The sequence below is a fragment of the Seriola aureovittata genome, chromosome 6 (genome assembly GCF_021018895.1).
Source record: "Seriola aureovittata isolate HTS-2021-v1 ecotype China chromosome 6, ASM2101889v1, whole genome shotgun sequence".
NCBI classification, from domain to species: Eukaryota; Metazoa; Chordata; class Actinopteri; order Carangiformes; family Carangidae; genus Seriola; species Seriola aureovittata.
In genome coordinates, this window is record NC_079369.1 from 26,524,266 (window position 1) to 26,545,309 (window position 21,044).

At 41.2% G+C, this 21,044-nt stretch overlaps 1 protein-coding gene across 3 annotated transcripts in view; it reads right to left on the minus strand.

The window, feature by feature from the left end:
• Positions 1-21,044, minus strand: part of pik3r3b (phosphoinositide-3-kinase, regulatory subunit 3b (gamma)) — a 208,053-nt gene that overhangs the window by 16,438 nt on the left and 170,571 nt on the right. Inside the window, exon 1 of one of the 3 annotated variants that reach the window (XM_056377705.1) lies at positions 6,161-6,645. The exons of 1 other annotated variant lie outside the window; for it this stretch is intronic. In XM_056377705.1, the coding sequence (XP_056233680.1) occupies positions 6,161-6,275 (115 nt within the window). In that variant the 5' untranslated portion in view covers positions 6,276-6,645. Of the gene's footprint in view, positions 1-1,695; positions 1,896-6,160; positions 6,646-21,044 lie in introns of those variants that run through there. One more of the 3 variants, XM_056377706.1, reaches the window with a different exon arrangement.

Genomic DNA, 21,044 nt, shown 5'->3' on the forward strand with positions numbered 1-21,044 from the left:
AATAGGTGGGTCACCAAGGCTGCAACTAATTAAATCTTTCATTATTGATTGGTCTTTTCTTAAATTTCTTATATAATTTGACAATGATATGAAAATGCAAAAAACTAATTTTACACAACAAACAAGTTTGATCTTTTTTTGTTTTGAATTGTCATCAGCAATAAAATTGTCATTACTTTTTGACTATGACTTCATTTCAGCCTCACTATTAGAAACAGGACAATGAACACACACACACACACACACACACACACACACACACACACACACACACACACACACACACACACACACACACACACACACACACAGTGTCCTTTGTTGCAAAGGTTCATAGGAAACTTGAAGCTTTAAATAAAACCAGAGGCAGTGAACTCTGCAGCATCTGCGGAGCCGAACCCTCCGACACACCGATCAATACATCTCATTGGTCTGTTATTTTAAAACATCTGTCCTGCACAAAACAAGTCAAACTTACAGACTGACAACCATCCAAACAAAGAGGACACAGTCAGAAAATGTGATAAAATGTGAAAACTGATCATGTTGCACAACTGTAGTGTCATAAATCTGAGAAAATATCACAGCCACAACTACTGCGGGAAACACTCAGAGCGAGGGACTGTGAACAAAGGGGACCGTCAGTGCAACCTCCCCTCCTCCCCCTCGGCAGACAAAGGAGCAGCGCTCTGCCACACACACACACACACAAACACACACACACAGAAAGAGAGAGAGCGATATCACTTGTCATCACACATGCAGGCACAAACCAACAGCGCTCCTGAACAATGACCATCAGCACAGACTGACACACACACACGACAAACACACAAAGCATCAGTATGGGTCTTGGTCAACCTCTGGCAACACGGCAAGCTTAAAAAAATAAAATAAAATCACGTGTGCACACTCCAGCTGATCAGGGCTACAGCAACAAAGATCTTCACTGCAACAAGAGTTAACACACCAAAGTGAAATTACCGCCCAGACTAAAAACTCAAAGCACGAGGCAGGAATCAACTTCACCAAAGAAAGCCGCTTTTATTTCCACATCTTTACATCTGGGTGAAGTAAGAAGCTGTGTGTGTGAGCATCTACAGTATGTGGGTGTGTTTCAGTGTCATGCCTGTGAAAGCACGCACACATGGAGGCACCTGACAGCTTTCCTCTTCCAATCTAGGTCCAAATTTCTACCACAACAAGGATTTAGTCAACTAATATTTTAAATTGCTTTGACAATTAAGGTGTCTTGTATTAAAATTATAAACAGAGAAAAGCAGCAACTCTACAGATCTGAGAAGCTGGAACCAGAGGGGTTTTTACTTTTAACAAGTGACTCTCTGATTGTTTGAGCACTAATTCCCACAAACTGAACTACAAAAGCACAAGAGCAACAGGGAAACAATACACACAAACGCGCGCGCCATGCGCGCACGCACACACATGCACTGGAGGCTTTGGGTCGTGTGCCGCCAGCTGAATGACAGAGGAGGAGGGGGCTGCAATGACAAGACAGAGGGAAAAAAAGAAAGAAAGAAAGTGTGAAAAAATGCAAATAAATGGATGTAGAATGGAGAGAGAAAAGTGGGTTAAGCAACTGAGAAAGAAAGAAAAATAAAGACAAAGATAATAATAAGAAAAAGAGAAAAGAACCAGCCCAAAAGAACAAATCTGTCCTGTTCAGTCTCTTACCATCCTCCACCATCGTGCTCTCCGTTAACTGCATGCTGCCACTCGTCTCTCAGCTGTTTCCCTCCTCCCTCCTCTTTCTCTCTCTCTCACTCACTTACTCTTCCTCTCTCTCTCTCTTTCTCTCTCTCTCTCGCTCGCTCTCTCTCCTCCTCTACCTCCTCCTCCACTGCCACCTCCTCCTCCTGCTCTATGCTCTGTCAGACTGAAGAAAAGAGCGAGCAAGGCTGATCCTAAAAGACAGATGACGCGCTAACTAATCCCTGCACGGAGGCCCGCCCCCTCAGCCAATCAGGAGACAGTGAGGATGGGGGGGCAAAAGAGGGAGGGAAGGGGGCCAGACCTCACAAGAGAAAGGAAGAAAAGAGGAAGGTGGAGTTGCCCAGTGGTATATCTATTCCCTCTGGGTCACTACGCACTCACACACACAGCAGCGCAGCATCAAGCGTTAAATCAACAGGTTGTTTCCCGACTGGCAGCTGAAGGTGTGTGAGAAACTCATTTATTCATTCATTCACTCTCATTTGAGTGAACTTAAAGCTTGAGCCTGTGGTGACATCTTCGAACATCCAAAAATAAAACATATTCAATTAACAATGAAAAGCTGGAACCAGTAAATATTTGGCATTTTTTTGTTTAAAGCAAAAATGTGAAAACACAAAAAAACACAATTACAATTACATTTTAGCAGCTACTGAATTTGCATGTGAAGGGAGCCATCTCCAAGACAACTGGGCAAACTCTATCCACGGACATAGAAAGCTACACAAAAAGGCAGTTAGTGGACCTTAAGTTGGTATTCTTTTGTCAAATCTCCAAGATCATATTCTGCGATAGTTTTGGACACTTTTGTCTTGAATTGTAGGATGTTTGGTTTGCAGTAGGTTTAGTTTATGTTGAAATTATGATCCTCATAAAAGGTTCTTATCACTTAGCGACACATATAGACGGCAAACATTCGGTGGATTACGTCTCCTTTGGGCCACATGTCAATCCAATCCTGCAGATGATGATTACGTCCTGTATGTAAAGACGCTTTGACACATGAGTGATGCCACAGACCCACTCAGTTGCTGTCATTTATAGCATGTGTGTACTATAGGTCAATCATGTATATTTCCCATATATCTTCCAAAACAAGATGCTTTAGATTTCTGAAATGCTTTTCTACTTCATAGATTTCGATTTCTGCTCATTTCAGTGTGATATGCAAATAAAACTGAACTTGAACAAACATGGAAATTGGCAACTGAGATGTTGAGTCACTCCACCACACTGCTTTGTACAGCTGCTCTTGAATATAGAATTATTGTATTGCAAACAACATTGATCTCAAGTGTTATTCTCCATTTGCAGGCAAGTACAGCCATGCAAATCTCTTCAAATCTACTGCTTATTAAAGACAACAGTAAGGCTAGGCAGGAGATTATGATATTAACAAGAATATCATTCAGAAATATCACAATAAGGCATCAAATCTATGTTAAATTTTATGACAAAAATATTGCTTCAAATCATTCTAAATCATCTTTAGGCAACAGAACTTAGTATAAAAAGCATAATATGATTATATTATCAATATATCATTCCACTGAAAGACTAAGAAAGGCAGCTTTACAGCTTCTATTGTTGGCGAAGTAACATTTCTGTTGCATAATAATGCAGCGTAAAGGGCAGATTGATTTGTAAAATCTGCACCACATTACCACAGTTGCACAAAATCAAATGCAGACATCATGTAAACTCTGAGGAATGCAGCCTTCAAGCCTGTACGGGCTGATTTTATTGAAATGAATGAGTGAGTAGAATAGAAACTAGAACAAGAAAGTCATGTGTAGCACATGGGAGCTGCTGGAAATGAGCTAAGACATGCAAAAAAACTCTGACATGGTCCTTTAACAATAATACCCCGGTGATTTTCCATTGAAAGATGAGACTCATCGTTAAACTCACATTCTCTCACACACACACACACACACACACACACACACACACACACACACAAAGTTGCTGGTGGAAACGCAGGCTTTGCCCTCCCCTGGGGGGGCGGTGGCACTCCACCTGTGCTAATCACCCCGCACACAAAGGCAACACACACACACACACACACACACACACACACACACACACACACACACACACACTTTAACTGTCACTGAGGCGTTCACGTTTGAATTCCAGTGTAATAAATATTCTAATGAACATCTGCGGGACGTTCATCTTCTATTTTCTCTATGTCTCTCCTCATCCCTTTATCATTCCTCGCTGCCGTTTCTCTCCCCCCCCATCCCATCTCTTACAGCCTCTCTATCACCAGCCCTCTCTCTTAGCTTTACAGATTACATGTCAGGTATGTTAAGACAAAGACACAAGCATACACACACTCTCTGCAAACGATGAGACAAAGACACGCTGACAGTCAAAAAAAGATGTAGAGAGGTTTAGGTGATGTGATTGATGGTGAGAGGGGAGACACACACACACACACACACACACACACACACACACACACACACACACACACACACCGTAAAAGCTGTAAAAACATTCTGCAGGTATGAGCTACTGAAAAAGTGAATCTGCATTGTCAAGAAACTTGAATTAAATGTTACTAGTGAGAACAGGGTGATTTGATCAACTTTTCACACCAAATCATCTCGGATCCTTCTGTGAAAACTACTTAGACTCATTCTGACTGCTCTGAATTTTATTTCACGTTCATCACTGAAAACACTATTTATTGAAAGGAATCTCGAGTCCACAATACACTGTTTTGTGCATATTTCTGTCCTGCATTATTCACAGCATGGATTGAGCACAAATGCTCTGCTAACCTAGGACAAAAACAGCTTTTAGTTGGTTTTTTTTGGATCATTATTTTTTTTCAACCATGACAATGACTCCACATGTAAAGCATGAAAGAGTGAATGACTCTGGGTGTAATAAAAACCAAGGTCCAGTGGCAGTTAAGTGTGTGAATCACCAGCAAAGAGCCAGTGTGTTACATTTACATCCACCTACGCATCGAGAAGCACTGTCCATTCAGGAAAAAAAAGGAGGCGTTAACTTGAAATAAGCAGAAAGAGGCTATAGATACTGCACCAGTCCACTTCACTTAGACTTCAATATACATCAAATAAAAGATTGCAATGTGGCAGTGGTTGCATCTGAAATGCTTTTTTTTTTTTACACTGGGTGAAAATGCATCCAGGATTAGTTTAATTCAATGTGATCTTATGGTGGAAATACTTTCTTTGATAAAGCATCTTAACCTAAAGGGGTTGTATTGAATTATCTCTGCAGTATGCGAAAGATAAGACATAATAATGTCACTTTACGGTGGCTGCAGAGTATACAGTACCTCTCAATAGACAGATGGGGGAAGAGAAAAGAGGAGAAAAGGAATAGAGCTACTGGGCAAACTGTATGCTTGAGGAGGGGAGGGGAGGGGAGGGAGAGAGGGGGGTCAAATGACACTGGCACAATTGCCGAGGAATGAATGAATGAATGAAACACATTCAGTTCTAGTTGACAGTTGTCTATAAAGGAGCACAAAGAATTAAAGAATTATAGCTGCATGTCAGCGAGGGATGATATGGTTATAAAATGCTCCGGAGCTTTTTATTCCCGGTTTCGCTCATTATTCCGGTCCCTCTCCCAGTCTCCCCCCTCCATTCCCGTTGTCGGCACCTGGCAGAGCTGATGTCGATGGAGCCGTTTCATTTACTTTGATTGCAGAGCAATAGATTTGCTTAAGTGCAGGGAGTTGCAAAAAAGAGTTGTTGGCCTCAAGGAGCAAATTCGCTTACAATGAACCGCGTTAACGTTTTGTGCACTTTAGTCTAAAATGATTCAGGTTGCGATTATCTGTCATCTTTCCCATTCATTTATCATACAAAATCATATGCAGATGGGCAGAGAGGGATTTCGGCTGCCTCCATGTACAGACTTCATGGGACTATTGTCTGGCTGCTGCTTTGGAGAGCTGCAGCTACTGTGTCAGAGCTTTAAAAAGGGGCATTTCTGCTGTAACAGATGCACCAGACATCAAGAAACAACGAATAATATGTTTTAAAATTTTGTCAGTTCAGCTGGAAACTGTTATTATGACTAAACTAAAAGATAAAATGTCGCCAAGCTCCAGTTGCCTGCTTCCTGCTAGAAAAAAAAAAAAAAAGATTAAGCTAGGCTAATGTACATTTTCAAGCAAATGTGGAAAGTGCAGCGCTGCCAAAAATGGGGGAAAAAACACCACAAATGAGCAGGACACACGTGAAATCCCTCGAGAAAGACGACCAAAATATTGCTAAGGACTGGGGGGGGGGCATAGTTCTGAGAAGCAGCGGGATTTGCGCTTTAAAACTTTCCACCAATTTCAACAAGACACCACAACACCTCCTCACTCTCTTTTCCCAGCTACCTAACGTCCATGTCCGTTATTAGCTTCGGCTGTCACCGGCCTCCTTACCTGGCGGTTGGTCCATTTCCAGATAAAATATCAGCTCTGTGGAGTAGGGCATCATCACGTCCCTCCAGTCTCCTTCCTCACCGGCTTTTTCCGTTGTCCAAACTGTATTGTACATTGCTTTTCGCGTGGCTTTATTTGACAAAAAAGCTTATAAAATGCGAACGGTTGAAAACGACAAAAACAAAAAACCACGGATTAAAAAAACACTTGATTTATTCAGCTAATCTATCTATCTACTTGGAAGTCTTGTATCTGAATCCCTGCTTCAGACTGGAATAAATAGACGAACTGTGTACAGCAAGCACCGGGCTGCGACTGCTCCTTCCGACATAATAATAATGTTAATAACTTGGGGCTCTTCATGAAGGCTCTCTGTGTATATGTATATACATATATATAAGCGTCCTTTAAATGGTGAGAAAGTAGATGCCAGCTCTACATTTCAGTCCCCTCTCCTTCTCCTCCGCTGGTACCGGCGGCTTACTAGCTTCATTTTAAGAAGAGCACTGGCAAGAGGAGGCTGGCGGGGGCTGACAACGGCTGGGACAAACCACTCCACCGCGGCTTACGGGGGAGAACACACTACTTCTCTGAGCGTTACACACACAAACAAAGAAACACAAATATACCCTTACCCTAACGAATTATATAAAACTAATTTCAACATCACTCTTATATAACTCCAGACGGTAATTATTCCATGCACCCTTTTTATCTGTGTTCTCTTAATACGGTGTTACCCCTATCTTACACTCAGAGTGGTTACCCCTGCCTTTCTATGGCCAACCGCTGACCGAACCTGTGCGCGCATGCTCAGAAGATGAATTTCAAAGCCAGTAGGGAAATTACTTCAGCCTCATAAGAGCAGGTTACAAATTCTGTGGTTTTCCAGTGAGATCCTCACCTTCTTACTGACAAACTGCATGTGACTGTCCTTTTTATAGTCTATGGTGGCTACCCACTGGCGGCTGCTGGTTCACACAGCAGCAGCAGCAGCATACTGGGATATGACATAACAGGCAACAAGAACAAGGAACTACTTTTTTTGTTGTTGCATGTTTTAGCCCATTTATTACAAATCACACATGCTTTATATTTCCAAGCACACCTGAATGGTTTTACATTTGTGAATGCACTTTCCCTACCTTACAGCAGATACTGGTTTCTATTCATTTCCATACAGGCATGGAAATCAACTTGAGACAAGGAGTTGAGTTATGTAATCCATCACTGTTCAATTACCATGCCTGGTTTAATTAATTTTTCCATATAAAACATATAAGTGTGACAAAAGCCTAATATATCTTCTTCATCTGTCATCCCAAAAAACATCAATGAGTCACATTGTGGCACCTACATACACCATTTTAATCCACCAATGAAAATAGTCCCAAGCACAGCATTATTTCCACTCAAGCTCAAAGCTACAGTGCCCAGCTGTAGGCAATGTCTTGGTCCTTTTAAAAATTATTATAAAATTACACATTTCAGAGCTTCAGAGATGGACTGACATTGACTTGTAGATAATAAATAAAATACAGTAAAATGCCAGCCCCTCACTTTGAGGTTATCACAGTAAATGTGGTGCGTAAACTTTTCAAATGAATCTACTCTTTCCCCTGGATCAGCACCACACAAAGTGCTGACAATAGCGGAATACACAAATCAAGCAAGATTCAAGTCTCAAGTTGATTTTCATACCATAGTGAATGAATTCAAATTAATTCATACAAGGGCTGACTGAAATGTAGAAAAAATGCATTTAAAACCCATATCATTAAAACGATGTCAGGAAAATAGTCAGCAGCAATGTAAAGTGGAAAGACACAGAGAGTCTAATGTCTCTGAGATTATAGATTATGTCATACAGACTAGACTGTGATCTACCTTGAGTTTATGCACCCACGTCAGCAGCTATCCACCTAGCTGTAGCGCTCTGTTCAGCTGCCCTGTTCAGCTGCCCTGTTCAGCTGCTCTGCTCAGCTGCTCTGTACAGCTGCTCTGTAACCGAACCTATACTACCCTATAATACACTATCAAATTAAAATTATACTAGCTTTGTTAAAATTTTAAAGGACCCCCTGTCCCAGTGACAATGGAAAATATATTCTCTTTGATCATAATGCCCCTTTTCCGCTGCAGCGATGTGTTTGTGGAGCTACAGTTTGTTTGCTCAGTGGGTTTATTTAACTCCAGAGGAGGAAAAGGTGCCATTTAGAACATGAACCAACCTACAGTGATGTAAGTGCAGTTACAGTAAATGATTGGAAGCTTAACTATGAGCTTAGGGATGCTAGAGAGGAGCAAACATGTATTTAGGAAGCCTATAATAAAGGGATTACTGCACACTTGCATCAAAACACACACCTGCTAAGATGGATATTGTGGATTTACAGGATTGTTGGTACAGGTCTGTTTCAGGACTTATCTGCAGGACTTCTTATTTTCAGATTTTGCTCTTTTAAAGCTGCTGTAATCAACATTTCTATATTAACAATGGATCAGATGATTATGAGTCCTTCATAGTGACAAAACAGAAAACATCATCACCAGACTTTGCAGTTCTGCTATAGAATCTTATATATGAACTTTTGGGCTCATTGTTTAGGTTTAATAGTCAGTAGCTTTAACGTATTAAGTTTTTTTAAAGTTCTAAAACCCGATTCTGTGTTACCTGCCCATCAAAAAAAGTTAAGGACTAGCTGAGTTGGTAGAGACCACAAACAGAGCAAAAAGGAGAGCGATTAGCAGACTTTAATTAATCCAGTGTCTCTGCTGGATTTGTAATCAGGCAACTGTTTGATAACATGAATGCTGTATCAACTTAAACGTGATGACATATTACTGTTGTCTTTATAGCTTTGTATGTATGTATGAACTTTGGAGATTGGATATTTCTGTTCACTTTCTGTTACAGGTCTTCACTTAAGTCCTTGGTCCTAGGAGTCTCAATTCCTCGTAATCAAAACCACGACTAGGACCCACGTGGTTTGGGTCTAAATTATATTAAGTCTAATCTGGTTGTGTAAGGTCCTGTTGTATTAGCTCAGGGGTGTGTGTCATTATCTATAATATTCAAGATTACTGGTACAGACTTGCTCTCAGATTTGTTTCATCAGAAAAAAATATTTTCTATTACAATATATTATATTATCATATTATTTATCTATTTTAAGTATTTGATATTGCCATTTTGCAGTTTTTCTTTCTTTGTACTGTCACTTTGCTGTTGTAATACTGTAAGTTTCCCCACTGTGGGACTAATGAAGGAATATCTTATCTTATCTTTTACACTGATTCTTTTATCAGCTTGTTCATTGCTGGAGCATCAAGCTGCTGCCAGTATTGGTGTTCTCCCTCTGTTTGGGTCTGTTTGGGACGAATGCATTTTTGTAATGAGTGTAATGTAATTATCCTCAGGTCTCTTCAGACCGGGTCTGACCATCCTCTGATCCCTTTAAAAATAATTCAGATGTTTCAGAACAGGTCCAACACTTAAAATTGACGACGACTTCTACTTTCTCTCACTGCGGCTGTATTTTGCAGACTTAAAATTGGATAATAATCTGTTTAGTTCTTACAAATATGTTGAAATTGTGCATTTATTTCAATAAAGACTGGCTAAAAAAAAGTAAAACTATGAGCCCATAACTTCCTCTCTTGGCCTCTGTTCCTACTCTAAGGACAGAAAGTAGAGCACTTTTAAGACAACAAAAAGAACAATGGCTTCATCATGATTAACATGAGCGCACAGTGGAGACCCAGACTGGCCCAGACCCCCAGTCATCCACATGGTAATCTCCTGCTAACAGCCTCATATCAATACAATATCTTCAGATGGGGGCTGCTGCCACCAGTAATTACAGCTGCTCTGTCTATCTATCTGTCTGCCCGCTGTCCTACTTCAGGGAGCAACAATAAATGAAAGGTCTGCTCCCCAATCTGCCATCCATCCATCCTGTCCTCCCTCTACATCCACCCACCCACTCATCCATCCATCCATCCATCCGTCCGTCCATCTCTCCTTCCCCTCCCTAAACTCGTCTGTCGCGTCTGTCCATCACAAGAGAAGAAAAGGAGGAGGACGGAGGGACCTCTTGCCCCCCCCCAAAAAAAAGAAGACGGGGGCTAGGGGAATGTTAGTGAATGAAATCTATTTAAAGCAGCACACACACACACACACACACACACACACACACACACACACACACACACACACACACACACACATATTGATTGTGTGTGTGTGTGTATGTGTACGTGTGTTAGGGTGGGTGGGTGGTTGTTTCACAGATGGCTCGTGCTGGACACACACAGCCCAAAGCTCCTCTCTGTCAAGTGTGTCGAACAGGTTTAATTGCTGCTGCCGCTGTGTGTGTATGTGTGTGTGTGTGTGTGTGTGTGTGTGTGTGTGTCTGTGTGTGAGTGCAGCCAGGCAGATGGATCTCTAACAATGACACAGGAACTGACTCTGCCCCTCGTCATACAAAAGAGAAAGAGAGAGGAAGAAGGAGGGGCAGACGGAGGGAGGAGGATGATGGGAACAGCAGTATTAATCTGCGCTGTCCCTAGCCATCAGCACGCTGCTCCCCATTTAACCTTCCCAACAATAGAGCAGAGTGGCATCAAGTGGCCTATTTGCATAGTGTATGCATAATCACATATGAAGCGTAGTCACATATGATCCAACCCCTCCCAAAACTCCAAATAAACCCTCAAATTCTAATTATGTGTCCATCCACCTGTTTTAGGGGCAGTTTGAATCTGCATATGTATATGTAATGAAAAACATAATGCCAGAAATGAAGAGAAAATGACACAAAAAACTTTTAAAATCCTGTCTGATAATGCAAAAAATACATAAATAAAGAAATAAATGCAATAATCATTGAATATGATGCAACAAGTCCTCCAGCTTCAACAACCACACAGGTCGCTCGTCCCTACCCTGGGATACCATCACTGAAGTATTTAATGTTTTCTCCTCTTAAACTTAAACTTAAAAAATCACTCAAAGACAGTTAGATTGTTGCACAAAAGACCGTAGCAACCAAAGTTGACCATGGTGAAGTTCCCGTCCAAAAAACGGGAGGATGAGATAACTGGTATCACATGTGCTTATGGCAGCAAATCAACAGTCTCCATGGAAACAGTAGAATTTTACTGCTGTAAAATCTCTCTCATTGCTGTAAATTTCTTAACTTTTTTCCTCAACTAAGGAAACCCCTCAGAGATTCTGCGCAATACCCTTAAGTAACCCCCTCAGCTAAGAGGAAATTAAACCTTAAGCGTCATACTTAAGTAGAAAACTTAAGGTGTTTTATGCAACCAGCCCCAGAACTCACTGACTGCAACCCAAATTTTAGTGCTAAGTGGATGGATACACTGTGGTTCATTAACAAACTGTTGCATTACATCTCCGTAACAGAGATGTTGGTAGACTGCTTGGTAGGCTTGTCAGAGAGTCAGGCTAGCTGTGTCTGCCTGCTTCCACTCTTTATGCTAAGCTAAGATAAACTAAGCTAAGCTAAGCTAAGATAGCCAAATCCTGACTCAAACTCTGTACTTCACAGACTTGAGACTGAAATCCATCCGAACGTCTCAGTCTTGGAAAGTCGGCCAACCGGCTGATTTGCCCGTGTGTCACATCATCTCCAACCACAGAGCAGAATAATGAAGCGGTCATATGTGGCCCAAACAACATTAAAGATAAGTTGTTATAGACTCACAAATCAATAATTTAATCCTCAGGGAGGGGCCGTTGTGCAGAAGGAGGACCTCTACTTTGGATTCTTGTTGTACACTTTAGTGATTATGCTTCTGTATTTTTATTTAAGGGGAAAACAAATGATGCAGATTTTGTAGTTTTGCCAGTTTCACTTCTAAATACTTCCTCTGGTTTGTGTTTGTGTGTGTGCGGCACAGAGAATGCAAGAAAAGACTCGTGCATGTGTGCATGAGAAAGAGAGAAGCCCTAGGTGAGCTCCTGGGAATCAGGTGTTGAGTTTGCCATTTCTGTCACCATAGAGACCAAAAACGTCCAGTGAGGCGCTAACAGTGTCTCCTTTAAGGGGCTTTAAGCACAGACAAAGGTGCTGTCTGGAAGCTCATATCACATGCCGCCTGCTGAGCTGAATGCAGCGGGGGAGCACAAATCCATGCAGGCATGATTTTTTAATCACCAAGGCATGTCAAACCCTAAAGTAACACAACCTCCTCAATTTTGATTTTTCTATAAAAATCTCCTGCTAAATACATTTTTTTTCTCCAAGTTTTGCCATATCACATAAATTTCCTGCTTCTGCTTGTTCCTATTTCATTTTCTCTATGTGAAGCTTATGTTGAGGAATAATTTTATAACCCAAGATGGCTGCACAGATATTTAAGATTAAGTATTGTGAATCATTTTATATGCAATTCCCCGAAATCCATCTGAACATAGTTGATGGCATGCTTCCTAGAATTTAAAATACAGTGTTTGGCCATGAGGCGTATATGTTTGAACTCATGGCCGCACCTGTTTGTCTATCAGGGTTTAGTCATACATGTTTTATGTACTTCAGTCTAGCAGATTATATTTAAACTGTAAGAAGCAGACAGAGTTTTCAGACAAAGCTGATGTCTAAATATGTCCCTGGAAACGTCAACTGCTACTGCTGCTGCTTAAGAACAAGCAGTTCAGTAAACTAGATGTAATCTGTGGTTTTCTACATGTGTGTGTGTGTGTGCAGAGTTTGCATCTGTTTTAAGTTGTGCACTATCTATTTGTGTATTTGAGGTCAAACACCACCTGTGCCCCAAGCTGCAGCTGCCAAAATCCACATCAGAACACCGTGTCATGTTCTACTGCCACAGAATAATATAATGGTTTAACTCAAACCCAGCTTTGTGAAATGAGGTAGAAAGGCAGACGCTGTGAGGAGCGAGGCACACAGTGACACACCTGAGAGGGGGTGTCATGACCCCCCAGCACCTGGGACAAGCAGCTTGTCTGCATTATTGTCTGTATCGTCTAAGAATTTCCTTACATTGAAACAAAGAACATAATACTTTATATCGTACGGCCAAAAGTATATGGACACATACATTTGACCAGTGTGTGACAATCTGTTTCTCTTGTTATGGACTAAACCCCTTAGTTCCAGTGAAAGGAAATGATAATGCCTCAGCATACAGGTTTTTTTTTTTTTTTAATACAACAGTGTCCTTTTGTGTTTTTCTTTTCAACATGACAAAAGTCAGCTCCATACAGCAAATATTTTCCCAGTTTGGTGCAGAAGAATTTGACTGGTCTGCACTGAGCCGCCTCCGACAGCTCAGAGTGTGAGCCAGACCTGATCACTACACATCACTGTTGGCTCTCACTGATTCTCCTGTGTCTCAATGGGAGAAAATCCCTGCAGCTGGGTTCAACATCTGGTGGAAAGACTGAAACCAGAAGCCTGTTGGAGCAGCACGTTCAGCTATCACATAAGGGTGTAATACTTGTCCACATACTTTTGACCATGTTGTTTCAGCATGTGTGACAGTAGCTAAAAAACACTGGATGAGGCAACAGAAAAAAAGTTGTATATTTGACAAATATGCCGTGAATCATCCAAATCATTGCGCACAAAAGAGACGTAGGTTTCAAATGTGTTGCGAGTACATGTAATAACACCCAGTGGGAAGAGGGGAAACGAAAGAGTGCATTAGCCAAAATCTACACATACAGGTGTCAGGTCAGGTCTCAAATATGCCGTTGTTAGGTGAGTTCAGGGGTCAGTTTCACAAAGTTGGTCCGGTCTTCATGTTAGTCAGACCGTTTAGCAAAAATACAGACCTCATTGACAAAAACATTGGACACCTTACCCCCAGGCTAACTTAGGCTTAAGACCAATGTTACCATAGTAACAATCAGTGACCCCTGAGCTGACCAGTAGCACCCAACAACAAAAAACAAGATTTGCGTATTCATGTAAAACGTTCTTGTAACTGTTGAAATCTTCCAAAAGACAGAGCTCAGTGGTTGGATGTGGTTCCTTAGTCGGCCATTTTTTTTTTAATATATTGAAAAAAATCTTAATTTACCCAAAATTCACTGTACCACACTCCATCTTAAGATAGTCAAGAACTAAACTGCTTTGTGCAACGGATGAATTCAGACGTCTATTTGTTATATTAGTCAAAGTCTTTATCTTTGTGAAACCGGCCCCAGGTGAGAACAACACTGAAATCAACCAATTCATTCCAGTCAGGCTCTTTGCAGCCTGTGGATACACCTAATATACACTCAATTGTCAGTTTATTAGGAACATCCAATGAAGCTTAAAGTAGATGTAGACAGTTGTTGATTCAACTGTATGATCATCATGGAGGATGTAGTGTGTGTAGCTGTGTTACATTATACGGAGGTGTTTCTGTTATTTAGCCGACTCTCACTGATATAAATGGGGTGGAGATCCAGTTTATTTCAAAGTAGACTGAAAGATTGTAGTTATTACTTTAACCATTCCATGGTCAAGCCCCAGGATATATTTGATACATATATATGGATATATATATATATATATATATATATATAACCCCACCACCAGTCCCTCGGCCTGAGCTTGAAACTGAAGGAGGCTGTGCATGATCATGGAGGATGTGGGCGACCAAACACTAACAAAGGACTTTTTAAATGCAGTGACTTCTTTAAAGTCTAATTTTAAAAAAACATTTCTGAATTAAATGACATTTCAATGGACATCGATGTGGACTGAATCATTTGCATTGTCCAATCATGAGACACTCAGGACTAGGGTCAGGATATCCTGCTCTCTGCTGGTCTCAGCTTTATGCACATGCAGTATATTACTGTAGTATTATTTAAATCAAATACATTAGGTTCAAAAGACTTATCAACGACTTAATAGACATGTATTGTCCTCTACAGGCTGCTCTCCTCATACAAAGACCAGCAAACACTTTGAAGTGGAGGATGACTGGATCAGTCAGATTTTTCTGGTGAGCTTCTATTTCACTCAGAGAAATTGAGTTTTTCTCCCACAGCTTTTACCAACAAATGGGAACATGTGCAGTTTTCAGTTTTGTGTTTTATAGGTTTAATTGCTCCCCTGAGAGGGCATGTGTCTGTGTGACTTTCTGTGTGTGTGTGTGTGTGTGTGGTGTAATAAAGCAGTGATTCAGAGAGAGACACAATAGTGTTGTATATCTCCCCGACGTGTTCCCTGGTGTCAGAGAGTCACTACTGTACAATCTATCAAGCATGCGGTTAAAGCTTTTTTTTTCGTTCAAAGGAGAGCCTGCAAATTGCACATTTGCTGTCATGGGAGAAACAGAAGCAGTGGACTGAGGGAGGGAAGGATGGATGAAAGGAGGAGGAGGAGGGAGGGGAGGAGGCGGGATCCTAATCTGCCCGGCTGCAGTGCTAGACTGAAGCAAACGATGCAGGAGAGACAGAAAGAGGAAGAGAGGAGGGGAGATGAAGCTTCACTTGTCCTGAAGTTTCAGTCGGGACAATGATTGTCTCTTGGATTTAGGAATAGCAGTGCATTAATGTATGAGTGTGTATGTGTGTATGGGGGGGGGGGCGTGTTGGACTGTACAGTGATGATGAGGCTGTGGTTTGCTCACTGCCTGCTCTATTTCTGTGCTTATTATCCATGGCCCTCAGCGCTTTTCATATTTTGTCTGCCGCTGTAATAACTAGAGTGGAAAGTACAATTTAACTGTAGACGCGAATAGGCTGCTAAACATAGAAATTGGTGAAGTGGGGTCTGGGAGAGCACACAAACACACACACACACACACACACACACACACACACACACACACACACACACACACACATAAGAGAATGGTTGCATAATACGGTGCAGCACTTTTGTATATATTATGCATAAGCATTTTTGGAGGGTGCAGGGACGTACACAGCGTGTCATCCACCAACATCACCGCAACAATTATCATTAAGATGCACAATGTGACTGAGCAGTCACCTCTTTGTTATCATGGTGTTTTCAACGTAGATCTTCTGTTGTTGTTAATACAGCAACATGCAGACATAAACACTGTCTTTGGTTTAAGATCCCAAAGTTTTCTAAGATAAAAAAAAAAAAAATTTGATTCAATTTGGGGTAAATGTGCAAATATCTAGAATATTTAGATTTGATGGGATGGTGCAGCCTTGACCGATGCAGAATTTAGATTAATAAACAACAAGCAGATGCATAAAATCTAGCATGTAGCTTCATAATCATACAGTGTGGAAAAAAGTTTGCACTTTGATGGTTTGAGTTTCCTTGATGATTGAAAAAAAATGTAATAATGTAGTAATAAGCTTTATCTATATAGCAGCTTTCAAAACACAGTTACAAAGTGCTTTACAAGACAAGATAAAATTGAGTACGAACATAAAAATGAATGATAAAAAAATAATTTAACAACAGTTTAATGTTTTACAACATTGCGGGTGCAGAAATGAGGCACAGTAAAAATGAGATCAAACAGTCTAAAATGATTAATCGATAAGAAACAGGAGGATGACTTAATATAATAATAGATTTTATGACGTTAAAATTAGATGCAAAAAAAGGTAACAGGACAGAGGAGTTAAAGTTTTACCTCTGCAAAGGGCTGAGTGAGGGTTTAGAAATAGGATTAGATTCGGTTTTATTAATGAGGGTCCTCACAGGTATAGAATGTGTGTGTGTTTGTGTGTGTTGAGTATGCAATCATGGTGTCAGTGGGATAGAGCCACTGCAGCGAGCCATGCAGAGAGGCCATATTTTCTGCTGCAGTTACATATGGCCACTGAAACACTGTTCCCTCGTGCATGTAGTGTTTAGAAGTATTTTCACCAGAACAATAACATTTGTGAACACACATTTTCCCGTTAAATTATTCAGCTTGCGTGTGTGCGATGAACTTCTGACTGTGTACACAAGATATCACCTCAGTTTGTATCTGTGACAAAACGATAAGATACTTATTTAAAGCTCCATATTTTCCTCTTCTCCAATGTTTTATTTGAAGGGTTGATCCATGAGAAGATATATTTGTGGTTTTAAGAAAAAACATCAATGTAGTTTTACATCTCCTCTCTCAGGCTTCTCTCTGGAGCTCTAGTAACAACAGGTCTGTGACCCAATCAGATCTGATTTCAGGTAAACACTCAGAGAAACCAAATCCTGCATGGTTTTGGATGGCATGGAGGGCATGGCTGAGAGCGGTGACTGCTTTGTTGTGACATCACAAAGTTCCAGAAGTCCTGATGGCTCGTTTTAAGGTTCAGTTTCTGAATACAGGCTGTGTGCATTTCTCTGTGGACTGAGGCTTTGATACTTTCACAGTATCAATATAGAACCTAGACCTGCTTTATAATCAAAGAAGACACTGACATCTTTTATACAGTAAGAGATCTTTCAAATTATGTTGAGATAACCACATAAACAATTAATCAAATCATTTTGACCCATGTCCTCTCTAGAGCTCATATACAGTAGTTCACTGTATATTATTCTTGTGATTTCAGAAACATTTATGCAGTTCCCAGGTGAGAAAAAAAAAATTCACAGCCACAATACAAATGCAGAACAAAGGAGCTCAGCAGACCCCTGCTAAGTGCCTTTTCTTCTGAGTGAAAGAGCATCTGCAGGGGTAAGACCAAGCTTAAACATCATCGACTAGAAACCATGCTGTAGTTCACATCACAGAAGCCGGGTTTGATGCATCACTGCCTCCAGTGGATCCCTGCACATTGGATTTCCATCGGCTGCTTTGGCCTTAGTGAGCTGTGCGCTGGCCGCGAGTCATGTGCACTCCAGCTCAAGCACGCCGATTAGCTTTGCTGCCTCAAACTTTCCAGCTCAGCTAATTCAATGAGGAGCTTTCCCCTAACTTAGCTCTCTTGATCTATCCTCTGTCCACTGAACCAGTGGACTCATTAGTATTGAGGGTGGATTCAGTTCCTTTCCTGGCTTTGACTGATCCTGCCTCACACAACCGAACCAGTGAAAACCGCTCCACCTGTGCAGACTCTTGTTGTCTCACGCTGCAGGCAGCCAGACAGATGTGAAGTCTCAAAGAAACTACAGGATATGAGAGAGCGTTGTTTGGATTTTGATGGGAAAACTAAGGAATTTATATGCTGTATGTATTAACTATGTATTAACTTTCATACACAAAGTCCTATTTACACTCAGCCAGGGTTTGGATGAAGTTCAGGAATTACTTCTATCCAAAGACTCCGAGGAGAAGCTCCGAGTTAGTCACACGGGAAACGATAGCAGGATCGGGAGTAAATGTGGCAGGATCAGGCAAAGGCCAGATTCGAAATGACAAAACCATTTTAGTTTAGGGTCATGAAATGAAATTTGTTGCTTATCCGAAATTCAGAAAGTCCTACTTTTACTGTATCAACAGTGGGTCTTTGGATAGAGCCTCTGAAATAGTCACATGGGAAATAATAAATTGGAAGTGTAAGTAACATGATCAGGAAAGGCAAGATTAGAAATGATGAAAGCCATTTTAGCACAGGGTGATAATGTGTAATTATTTGCTTACATTAAAATTCCATTCGTTCCTACCTAGAGGATTTAGATAGAAACTATGTAGAACAATTACAGGATATGGTGTTTAAGTAACAGGATCGAGTGAAGGCCAGACTAGGAATGACAAATTACATTTTTGTACAAGTCATGACGTGATTATTTGATAAATTTAAATTCTAATTCATACCTATTTTTATTTTTACACCATCGGGAGTAAAAATGACACAGTCAAGTGAAGGCCAGATTAGAAATGAGAAAACTCAGTTTAGCATGGGGTAATGTCTGTTTTTTTTCTGAATTTAAATTCAGAAAATAATGCATGGGAAATAAAGGATGTTTAGTAAAAGTAATGAGGGCATTCTCACTCCTAAGTTGTCATATACTGACGCTTGCATGCATCACTTTTTAATGCCTTTAGCGACATTTTTCAACACACAGGGTCGTTCAACGGACTTCCACTGTTCTCTGCTGAGTTGAAAATTGATGGATGAGTCAAACAATCCACAGCCTGCTGTATGCTTATGTGTATTGGGTGAAACATCATTATGGTTTTGAAGTCACAGTGAACTTTTCTTGAGTTAAACCAGACCACAGTCTTTTACTCTAGATATTTGGGACTGAGAAGGTGTTGAAGTAACAGGATCAGGTAAAGGCCAAATTGGACATAAAAAATACAATCTAAATACAGGTCCAGGACGTGATTATTTTCACTACTTAAATTAAGCACATGATATTTATGCCCATCCAGGGACTTAGTCAAGAGGGACATAATTACAGAGTTTGGACTGAAAGTAATAGGATTGGGTGAAGGCAAGAATGTAAGTGTAAAAATTCATTTCATCTCGGGACCATGGTGTGTGATTATTTGCTCAATTTAAATTCAGAAAATCATATTTTTACTGTATGCACTCAGGGACTGTGGACAGAAGCTCCTGGATAGTCACATGGGAAATAATTACAGGGACACGGAGTATCAGTAACAGGAGTGAGCGAAGGCAAGATTGAAAATGACAAACACTGAATTTAACTAGACAGGAAGAAATAAACCAAGCAGGAGAGGGAGGAAATTTCACCCTCTCTGTACAATATTTGATGTTAAAAGTACTAAAAATATGATTGTGACTGTTGCAGTGAGATTTTTTTTGCTGTTGCAGTCAAAAATAGGGACGATGCTTTGCCCTCTCAACCTGATCTGCCTCTGTTTTTGGGTGCAGTGGACAGTCCGAGAGCCACACAGGGACACGGCTTTAGAGCAGAGACAGAGAGGGGAAGGGCAGGAGATAGATGACACACACACACACACACACACACACACACACACACACACACACACACACACACACACACACACACACACAAACACTAATTTACACTTTCCAGCTGAACCAAACCCAAATCTCTCCATCTCCTCTCTTTTTCAGATTGCAATATCATGCTGGCACACAAGGTTGAAACTCTCCTCGAGCATCTGCGTCTCTCTTTTTCGCTTATGTCGCTCTGTTCATCTGTTGATCTGGCTCTTTGTTTTGCTTGCTTTCAGATGAGCAGACAGACAGACAGACAGGCAGGCAGACAGACAGGCAGACAGACAGACGGACAGACAGACAGAGCAAAAACCGAGACGATCCGCATCTCTTCCTCCCTCTCTGGGCAGGCAGACAGAGCCGAGCAGACAGGAGCTGAGTCGGTAACGGGTGATGTCATCCTGCAATGTGAGCATCCCCGTGGTCCTGATCCCATGATGCAACACTCTGGTGACACTGTGAAACAGGTTGCTGCTGCTACTGCTGCTGCAGGCTGCATTTAAAACTGCTGAGCCGCCTCTCTCTTTCTCCTCTTCTGTTTCTCTCTCTTGTTCTCGTCTTTGTTTTTGGCTTTGCATCTCTTCTCCATTTCACTGCCCTAAATAAACTATTCCCTCATTACTCCCTCTCTCCATCTCTTTTCGCTGCCCTACATTTTCATTGTTTCTGTTTTTTTTTTCACTTGATCAGATCCCTTCAATGCCATCCTTCCTGCCCTCCCCCTCCTCCTCCTCCTTTGCTCTCTTCTATATTTGCTCTCTACCCACACAGATTCCCCCCCCCCCCCCAACCCATCCCACCCCTCCTTGCTCTCCACTGGTTGTCAAGGCAGCAGGGCACCATGGCTCAGCATTATTCATGCAGTAGCACAGTCAGCCAGCCGCTCACACAGACAGTCGGATAGACAGGCAGTCCGATGGGCACAGAGCCAAGTAGGCAGGCAGCAAGGCTTTCAACCGGTCCAGCAGTCAGGCAGACCTGCTTTGGGAAAACATTTAACTCCTTCCTCTCTCTTTTAAGGATAATCTCAGTTTTATAACAATC